The following is an 11,088-nucleotide window of genomic DNA, read 5'->3' on the forward strand; positions in this document are numbered from 1 at the left end:
TGATGTGCGAGAGGCAGGGAAGAATTTTTCCAAGAATAACTGTGTCATTTGATCCCAAGAGGTAATGCCACCTGGTTATAAGTAATACAACCAATCTTTTGCCACTCCATCCAATGAAAAAGGAAAAGCCCTCAATTTGATTTGCTCTTCTGAAACTCCTTGAGGCTTCATGATGGAGCACACAATATGAAATTCCTTCAAGTGCCTATTCGGGTCCTCTCCTGCAAGACCATGAAATTTAGGTAGCAAATGTACTAAACCAGATTTCAATTCAAAACTAGCATTTGCATCTAAATTAGCATATTGAATGCACAAATTTTGATAGTGTGCATTAGGCGCAGCTAATTCTTTAATTGTCCTATTACCATTATTATTTTCAGCCATGTTTTCCAACTTAACTGTAGAGTCTAAGTCAGATTCAGAATTACTAATAACACTATCAATCAATTCAGATAAAATTTCAGAAATAATACTATCCCTAATTTTATGGTGCTTTTGATTCTTACGGTTATTACGACAAGTTCTCTCAATTTCAGAATTCAAATTAATTAATTTATCTTGCAAAGATCTTGTCATGCACTAATAAACTGGAAAAACAATGAAAAACACCTAAAACAAGTAAAGAAAAAAATAATAAATCTTGAAAAAAATAAAAAATACTAAAAAAAATAAAAATGATAAAAATAATGAGAAAGAAAGAAAAAAAAACTAATAACCAAACTCAAAAAGTTAACACCTTTGACTCCCCGGTAACGGCGCCAAAATTTTGACACTACTGTCGAATAGCACCAAAATTAATAAAAACTAGATTTTACAGTAAAGCGCAACCTAGGTCGTCTTCTAAGAGTCAATAGAGTAACTATTTGAATTATGATTATGAAAAGCTAAAAAATGGGGGGTTTTATAATGAAATTAAAAAAATCTAAATTAAAATTAGATAAATAAAGAAAATTCAATTGAGAAAATTATCAAGAACAAGCAGTGCAATCAATCACAATCCAATCACCTAAATTTAATCTTCCTCGTCTACAAAATAAATTAATTTTATTCAACTTTATTATTCTAGTTTTATTATATATTTCTCAAATTATCATTCAAGAATTAAACAAGAAATTAAGTTATAGATTAATTGAGATCTCCTTTAACCTACAACCTAACAACTGTTCTATGTTAGCCATACCAGAAACAAAGCATGGATAATCATCCAAGCTAGGCCATATTACTCTTATAATGCAATATCAATTGATTATAGCAAGTAAAACCTCAAATAAAATTTATAACTCAAAAATTATGCAATAAAGCTACTCTAATCAGTAATAGCAATTAGAACATAAAATTCAGAGGTAGAGAGAGAAAGAGTAAATTGAAATAAAGTTAAAATAAATTCTTCCTTAAATATCAAAGACTCTGATTAAAATTTAAGATCATGATTTGTGATTGATCACACTAACAAAAAATTAGCTTTCCATAGAATTAAAAATCAAACAACATAAAATGAGAAATTGAGAAGCCATCACCCAAGAAATTGGAGAAAGGAAAGACGAACGGCGATCGCTGCTCTGTTTCCCTTCTTTCATTTTTTTTCCTAGATCGTGCTTCCTTTGTGCGTCTCCTGTTTATTCATATATATATATATATATATGAAAAGTGGACCGTCTCCCCTACGTCTCTCTTTCTTTCTTTTATAATAAAAACTAATAATTTATTAAAAAGATAAAACTACCTTAAATAGCCCTAATTAAAAATTACACTAAATAATCCAAAATAAATTCAAATAAAATTTTAAAGATTTGATTTTTGATTTGATCTCCAAGTATGTTCATATTCTTCTTATCCAATATATTCTCTATCAATATCTTCAAATTGAATTTAAAAAATCTGCACAAATAAAATAAAGTTAAATAGCACCTGTGCAAAAATATTAAAGATATTATTTATATTTTAAAATCAAAGATTTAGTTAGTTAAAATTCTAAAACTGAATATTGGCTAATATAATTAAATAATATCTAATTAAACTCTATTAGCTTCAAATAAATATTTAAAAGTCTAAATTAAAAGAATAAAAATATATAAAATTATCATTTATCATGTCACAAGATTGAACTTCTATGAGTGCTAATAGCAAACTGATTTGGCATATCTATCATCTGCTGCGTAGAAGGTGGCAAGTCAAGATTAATTACATCTATTGTGAGGAAATAAATGTCCTAACTTCTTGACTTCTTTTGCTATTGCTATGGACATGGGTGTACATGGCTTGGATCATCCACGGAATGATTTGAGGAAGCTCTTGTAATATGATTCTTTAGGCATTAGCTAGATTTGAATTTGTAATTGGGTCTTCTTCTTTTTTAACTCCAAAAAAAAAAATCTTAACTTCCTTACGTTATGTGATTTTAAAGAGTTGATTAACTTGTTACTAATATTCATAGCTATCAAATAAAGAGGCAAAATGTTTAGGAAATAACATGAATTGTGTGCACATGAATAGGTCATATCATTATTGTTAAACACTTGAGTTAACTTTTTTAATTTATCACTTTTATATTTTTAATTTACAAAATTATGTTAATTCGTTTATAAATTTAAATTAAATAAAACTCAATTAAACTCAAAAGTTAACGATCTAAGTTTACATTTTAATTTTACATTTCTGTCATGAGTTTACTTAAACTCTTAAGTCTAATAAACTTAGTCCATGTAATTTAGAAGGTTAATTACTCGTCAATGAATGCTACAATCTGAAACTAGAAATTTTTAAATTTCATTAAACAAAAGGAAAGAAAGGGAACAAAAATTTTGCAAGTATCTTCACTTCTTATGTTATGTGTATTTTTTAGAGGTTATTTTTATATATTGGAATTGTCTATAAATTATAAATTTAAAAATTCTTCTTCAACAGCATGCTTATTTCTTATTTTAAACCATGACCATGAACAAGTTTAGCGAGTCAAGTAAGAAAATAGCAGCTGATTAACATCTACGTGTTATATTATTGGCTCCCATACAATCTTTTCTTTTATTTAATGTCTTTTTTTTAATTTGTTTTCAGCTTAACAAACAATATTTAATATAAAAAATATATTTGACTTTAATAAAAGTAGTATTATATCCAGCCGTCCTTAGTTATAGGAACCACGATTTGATAAAAAATAAATAAATTATAATACCCAATTTTTAGCCTCATTGGGTTTCTAATTATAAGTAGTTAGTCTTTACTTCCTTCGTTTAAAAATATAAGATATTTTTTTAGGAGTTTGATGTTAAAAAATATAAGACATTTTTAGTCTTTTGATGTATGATAATTACTTTTTTTTTAAAAATACCCCTATTGATAATAACTTTATTTTATTATAGGATGTTTAATAAGGATAAATATAAAAAGATAGGATTAGTTTGAAAGTAGATAATAATTTAATTAAGAAATGAGATTTGGTTAAAAATGTTTTATATTTTTAAATAAAAAGAATATTATTTTTAGTTCTAAATGTACGACGCCCATGACAGTGCTTCACAAAAATTTAAAAAATAGTTATAAATGCTTTATATTATTAAAATGATAAAAAATATAATTAAAAATGTATTTATAAAAAAATAAAAATTTAACATTATTAACTTTTGGGTAAAATAACAAATTGAGCCCTAAGCTCTATGATTGCCCATTAACTCATTTTTTTATGCAATATTTCTCTTTAATTTTTGAAAATGATACAACCAGACTTTATTATTGGCAAAAATTAATTTTAACCATTAATTGACCAAAAAAATAATAAAAAAATGTTAATAATTTTTTTGTCTTTGTATGTAATTTTTTTGAGTCGCTATCTTTAATTTTTATTTCATTTATTGTAATTTTTTTATTTTTTAAAATTTTGATGTTATTTTCTATCATTTTCTGATGAGCAAATAGTCAAAATTAATTTTAGCTACTGATAGGGCAAGATTGCGTTGTTTTTAAAAATTAAAGGGAAACTTTGTATTAAAAATGAGTTTAAGATTTTAGATACTTCTCGACCTATAATCTAAGGGTCAATTATTTGTTATTTTACCCTCAACGTTTTTATAAAATATTCCTTCTATCTCAAATTGTAAGATAATTTAAACAATATTACAGATATTAATAAAACACAATAATAATTTTTTACTAACTTACTTTTTCAAAACCAAATTATAAACTCTCAAAAATATCTCTTGAAAGGTAATATTAAAAAAGTTTTATTAATGAAATTTTAGTTTTATTAAATTGTCTTATAATTTAAAGTACTATCCTATAATTTGTAATGGATAAAATATATTATATTTTGAATCAACATTAACTAATAAAAAAGGAGAGAATGACAGTTAAGTCTTATATAATTAAATTAATGATAGTCAAGTCTTTCATAAAATTTTCTAAACAATACATTATAAATATCAATTCTTATAGAAAGACATTCATGTTATAATTTAAAAGTTATATTTGATATTTAAATATTTATTTATAATTTAAATTCTTGAATTTATAATTATTTGGATGGACATTTTCAAATAATTATCAATTGAAAAAAAATTTCGAGAACTTCATTATCATTAACTTAATGTTTTAGGATGTAAACTGCTATTTTTCCTAAAAACAGTCCGACCTTTTAAACAAAAGCTGACAATATTATGGCATTTGATGAGCAATCTAGATTGTTTAGATTTTAAAATTTTATTTTAATATTTCTATTTTATATTTGTTATAAAAAATTAAAAAATGTTAATTAATTTATCTTCAAACTAATATTTTAAAGATAAGAAACACTTTAAAGAAATTAAAAAAAAGTTCAATTTCAAAATTTTAAATTCAAATTATTCAAAATATATCTGTATAATTAATTTATAAAAAATATAAAAAAATTAATATTAAATTTTTGATGATAAGATAAATTTATTAAAATTTTATAAGTTTTTTACAATAAATATAAATTAAAAATATAAAAATAAAATATTAAAATCTGGACGATTATATCCTGATTACTCATATACTTATGCAAGGCAAAGTAGTGGAGGAGCAAGGACCAACGAAGCAAAAAGATGTGGCGACACGCGTGCGTCGACGATATCTACTTTAAAATTGAAAATACAGCTGGTGAACTTCAACAAGTTGCTACTACTACCACGCTGATTATATATGAAGTTTGAGTGTTTTCAATTTTGACACATCATGGGTACGTGTTTTTCTCCAAATCATCGCGTAATAACTGCACGCAAGCAACCACTCTCACCCGCGCCTCAAATATTTCACCAAAATTACATAAGTCTCAGATGAACCATTTCTTTTTTCTTTTTTTAAATCAGTAAAAGCTTGGGTGATGAGCCATTTATTATTCTCAAATGAATTGGCTTTTTACAAGCTTCAGAGATGCATTAGATAGATAGATTGGATGATATATATTAGTTCCACAATATTTTTCGAAAATTTAAATTACATGAAATTATCTCTTGAACTTAATTAAGATCACGTGCAAATATCTTTTAAAATTTAACATTGATTTATTTTATATTTTTAAATTTGCAAATGTAATGTTTTCGGTGTTTATTAATTTGATATTTCATTCACACAGTACAGGTTAACAATAACATGGTCCCATGAAAACTTCATTTTTTTTTTGTATAGAAAATTCCATTTAACTTAAAATTATGTCAACAGAATTCTCTAGATTTTAAAAGATATGCAGATAACCTTTTCGATTATTACATTTCATTTGTAAAGCTCTTTACTCGTCACATTTCATTTGTAAAGCAATCCTTCATTTAATGCTTTCATACCCCATTTTATCTCTACATGTTAAATTTTAATCATCGAATGGTATAATTATTTTATTCTTTAGAAATTCTTTTACATAATAATTACAAATAATCAACTTATTTTTTTTATTCTACGAATTAGTTAATAGGACTTTATTTTTTATACAATTAATAGGACTTTATTTGATAGCTAGGATTTCAACTGTTGTGCGTAGGTGGAATCCAAAGTATTTGAGAAATTCTTAAACCAATTTGCGCTTTCGTGATGAACGTACAATGCACCGGGAATTTGGAATACTTAGTTTAATTAATGAACTAATTAATTAATTTTGATATCTTGAATGATGAAGTATGAAGAGTGCAGGGGAATTTGCAATATTTATTTTAATTAATGGCGATGAAGAAAATTAATTGGAATACCAACCCCAATGGTTGCACCGGGTCGCTGAAAGGGCAAAGTCAGCAACAGCAAATTGCTGAATGAATCCCCCTCCCCCAGAACGACCCAATCTCCTTGTCCACTACAATCCATAATAATATATTATTATTTATATGTTGTTCATTTTTCTTTTTGAATTCACAGAGTGACGGTGGACCTATACTTTCATCTTCATCCAACCACGTGTACGGCCACCCTTCATTTCTCTCCTGATCCCTCTTTTTTCTTCAATTTCTCGTCCTCCTCCTCCAACAGTAATCCTCCTGATTTATTCATTTTCCCTTCAAACAGAGCTCAACTGTTCAAGCCTCAAGACTCGTGAGTTATTCTTATAACTAGAGCCGCTAAATTGGATTTAGTTTTAATGAATCAGTTCAAATAAATATGGAAAAAAAAATTTAGAACCAGAATTGAGAGTATAAAATTATTCTTTACTTCATGAGGTCCATCACATGAAGATCTTTACTTCGAATTTTATCAATCTCCCCTTTCAATGTTGACATGACGTCAATTCTCCTTCATTAATTCATCCTTCAGCCAGAAAAAGAAACATAATCACAAGCAAATCAGCATTTAACTGCAATAAGCTAGATTAATAAAAAAAAAAAGGAATCTAGTGTTGCTGTGGAGCATTGATGTTGCATCAACATTTTCTAGCATGGGCGTTTGGTTAGGTTTAGTTTAATATAACAGGTTTTATTTGGTTTTGAAAACCTCTAATTTCTCACTGTCATCTTTGGCTAGATTCTCCTAAGTTTTTTTTTTCAAATTACATGAATAAGATTTAAATCTCAACATTTACCTTCAGGTCAAAAAAAAAAATCTCAATTAATCTCCATTTCATTTTATCTTGATAACTTGAATTAATTTCAGCTTCCATTGTAAACTTTATTACAAGACACTGGATGCGGCTTGAATTCCCGCGTTCTTGTTCCGAGAATTTCGCGTTTCACTCCCAATTTATCGCCCGAGTTTCTCATGTGGTCTGTGGTCATAGTCGTAACTTTTCTTTTCCCTCGAGTGGGGCGTGGAAGAAATGCTCCAGCTTTATGGGGCACCTATATAATACGACTCCCACTCCCATCCTTATCTCCAACCAATTCAAATTCCATTCGACCATCCTGTAGCTGCGGAATTCGTTTTCCTTTCACCTCTTTCTCTTCTGTAAATCAATGGCGTTCAGGAGAGCCCTTGCTCAACGCTTAACAAATTTACCAAATTCTCCTCTCAAACTCCTGCCAATGGCCGCTTGTCTTCTTCCTCTGTTCAGCCTCGAATACCTCCGACCCCTGGCAAGCTTGACATTGCTCCAGATCCTGGAGACAGAGGTATCTTCCGTCATTTATTGCACAGGCTGCCGACGCTTCGGCCGGAGCACCGATCGCCATTGCTGGGAGATGGCGTTGTTGATAAATTCAAGGCTATTAGCATCGCAGGAAACCGCATTCGATTGGATGGGTTGGTTCCTCCGCCGGAGAATTCGGCTTTGGCAGTTGAGGATGCGAGGAAATTGCTGAAGGCTGCGCGGCTGGAGTTGGTGAAATCGAAACTCCGGGAGATCCGAGAGAGCTGCATACCGTATTCGGAGTTTCTTCAGATCTGCGCCGAATATTGCTCAGATGACGATGAAGCCAAACGAACGGCTAAGATGCTTGATGATTCTGCTGCTGTAGTTGTATTGGGAGACCTCGTGTTTCTGAGGCCAGAAGAGGTGAATATCTGTTCCTGTTTTGTTATTTTCTTTTTTCCCGGAAGTTGTATTCGACTGCCCCGTATTATTTTTGTTGCTTGTTCTGTTAGTGTTGGGTTAGTTTTCTGGGTTTTTTCAGAGGGTCATGATGGAGATCACAGATATGTTTCACATACTTTTCATTTATTATTCAACCCATTCATTTGGAGATTACCGAAAACTGATGAGTTTTTCCGGTGACTTTTGTTTTTTCGACAGGAAATTGAAAGTATGTTGTTTCGCCAGTTCTAAAACGTGTAAAGGATTCCACGTTTCAGATGGTAAATTAGGGCTTCCCAAGGACCGAGAAAGCCCTCATTCTTCCTTTCATCACAAAAAATTCTTTCACTTTACCTAATGAGTTATGCATTTTTGGGGAATTAACTAATTATCTAATGACGATTTTTCTTCAAAAAAATATTAGAGAAGTTATGCGGGAGGGGCCGTAGGTGACTATGTTGAGGCTAATTCATGAGGAATAACCTGAGGTAAATAAAATGGACTTGTGAAAATAAGTACAGTAAATAGGATGAATTTGTGATGTCGAATAAAGTGTGTTGGCTATCATTTCCCAGTCCTGATTTCTCTCATGGGAAGGGAGGAAGAGAAAAGGCTAGATTCAGTGAATCCCGCCTCATCACTTCCTCTGCTCGTACAGGGTGGCCAAACTGCCTCATTTTCTTTCGTTCATCACAGAGATTTTATTTCATCTACTTGCTTAGATTTTCTTGGTGATGAATTAATGGGGATGTCCCCAAAAAAGATTGGGTCTTCAAGGAGGAGTGACCATTATTAACAATAGATTTAGTTCATCAGGAATAACCTTAAGTAAGAAGAATAATTTTTTGCTCAAACGAAAAAGAAGTAAATAGAATGGATTTGTTAGTTGGGATAAAGAGTGAGGGTGAGTATGACTTGGTACAGGCTATATATCCTTCCTTGCACGGTACTGGTTTCGTGCAGGAGAGGAAGAGATGATATTCCATGAAATTTATTATTGTAGATCTCACCTCACCTCTTTCTTTCTCTGTTGCCCGCACGAGATCTTTCATATGTCGGGGGAAAACCATTCAAATATGCATCCCTATTTTTCATTTCAGGCAACACAGAGGGAAACTTTAAATTTAGACTGAAATTGAGGCGAAACTGAAACATGTAATATGTTCATTCATTAAGTTTCTTCTGCGATGTTTCTTTGTTTTGTTTTTTTAAATTAAAATTAATTAGGTGTTGGGCAAGTGGGTCATTGCCTTGGTAACGGGAAATTTGGATTCCTGACAGAATGTGAGTGGCGAGAGATGTGAATATTGAATAAAAGGGGAAAGAAAATTTGTATAACATGATTTCTCTTTTCCATGGCAAGCCTTGGGGGCGTCGTCCTACTTCCACCCTCTAAATTTAAAGTTTCCGTCAGTTTCCAAATTTTAGTTTCCTACTTGTTTTGTTTTTTATTTCACACTTGTTAGTTGTCATATTCTTTTTCTTCACCTAATTTTATCCCATCCAGAAAAATCCACGCAACCCCCGAAAAAAGACGATGGTTTCTTTTTCTTATTTTGTACTTTTCCCCTCATCCTATCAGAGTACGCAGACCTTCGTAAACCTTTTTTTTTTTTTTTTTCACCAGCCAAGGTTGCTAAGGAGGGTTAATCAGAGTTGTTCTTTTCACTGCCCTCTCTTCGTCTTAGTTGGCCTACTGGGAGAAACAGAATATAGATTGAGATATATTTTACCCAAACTCTCTATAATTTTGTGATGCAGGTAGCAAAAGCCGTTCGACGTCTCCTCCCACATACAACAGGGAAGGCATATGAGGCAGAGGCGGCGAGAAAGGAACTTGAAGAGCTGGAGAAACAGAAGGAAGCCATAGACACAAAAGCTGACACCATGGTTCGCCGTGAGCTGTGGGGAGGGCTGGGCTATCTGGTGTTGCAAACAGCAGTCTTCATGAGGCTCACTTTCTGGGAGCTTTCATGGGATGTGATGGAGCCCATTTGCTTCTATGTCACGTCCTTCTACTTCATGGCTGGCTACGCCTTCTTCCTCAGAACCTCCAACGAACCCTCTTTTGAAGGTTTTTACCAAAGCCGTTTCAGCACCAAGCAGAAACGCCTCATGGAACGTCACCAGTTTGACCTTGCCAGGTATAAGGAGCTCAAGGCTGATTGCTCTCACTCTTCCGAGTTGGGTTCTTCCATAGCTCCCCCCTTTCACAATTCTCACAATCATGAGTTCCATTTGTAGAACATGCTCGCCATTACTGATATTTATCTATTGACCACATCTATGGTCAAAATTAAATACGTAGCGGTACTGACCTGTTCCATGAGGATATCATTACAAGGGGAAGGGAAAATCCTATGTATGAGTAATGTTGTTTTAGGAGTATAGGAGCGGCTTCGTGTAACAAGAGCAGAGTGTTCCCAATATTGTTTAACTTATGAAGGAATTGTAAACCGCAACAAAATGATCAAGCCTTTCCAAGCCATTTTGCTGTAACCCGTGATCCAACTTTTCCTAAATCACTCTTCCCTGCATAATTTATAATAACTAAACAATCGATCTATTTTTACACATTACCTGGTCTTTATAATAAAGCATGGTTTAAATTGAAAGAATTAAAAGTATTTGGCAAGTTTTTTTGAGGCAAAATGACTTTCATGCTATATAAAAAAAAATTATTTCCCACAATATTACACTTTCAATAATATTTATCTAGATATTACAAATTTAAAATTTGGCCTGATTAGTATTCAGTTTCAAAAAATTTTTTGTCAAAGACATACATAGTTAATTTTAAAAAAATTAAATATATATCCCATCCCCTCTCTATTAAGCCAAATTCTAATTAATTATTTGGATAAAATTTAAATCATACAATCATTATTCCAACATCATTAACTCCATTAAAGATTAAATAATCAATTAAAATCTCTAAAAATTCAAACTATATCAAAACCTAAGTTTTCTATCATTAAGAAATCAAAAACCAAAGAAAGTATGTGATTAATAAAAATATTTAAAAGACTTATATAGTTTGAAAAAGCTTGAGATCATACTCAAGATATCTATTATGGAGTCCCATCTTTAAAATTTTGCTCACTTTCTGTCTTAGTTTCTCACTGTGCACCGAGTGAGAGGAAGACAGA

At 30.9% G+C, this 11,088-nt stretch overlaps 1 protein-coding gene across 1 annotated transcript; it reads left to right on the forward strand.

The window, feature by feature from the left end:
- The first annotated feature begins 7,367 nt into the window (after positions 1 to 7,367).
- On the forward strand, positions 7,368 to 10,438 carry LOC129311390 (calcium uniporter protein 2, mitochondrial-like). The gene is given in 3 exon segments (XM_054953678.1): positions 7,368 to 7,428; positions 7,431 to 7,921; positions 9,701 to 10,438. Coding segments are annotated over 3 exon segments (1,020 nt in total). The 5' UTR covers positions 7,368 to 7,382; the 3' UTR covers positions 10,184 to 10,438.
- Positions 10,439 to 11,088: the final 650 nt, after the last annotated feature.

This window comes from Prosopis cineraria, unplaced genomic scaffold (assembly GCF_029017545.1).
Source record: "Prosopis cineraria cultivar Desert tree isolate PC_DT_omini unplaced genomic scaffold, ASM2901754v1 PC5, whole genome shotgun sequence".
In the NCBI taxonomy this organism is placed as follows: Eukaryota; Viridiplantae; Streptophyta; class Magnoliopsida; order Fabales; family Fabaceae; genus Prosopis; species Prosopis cineraria.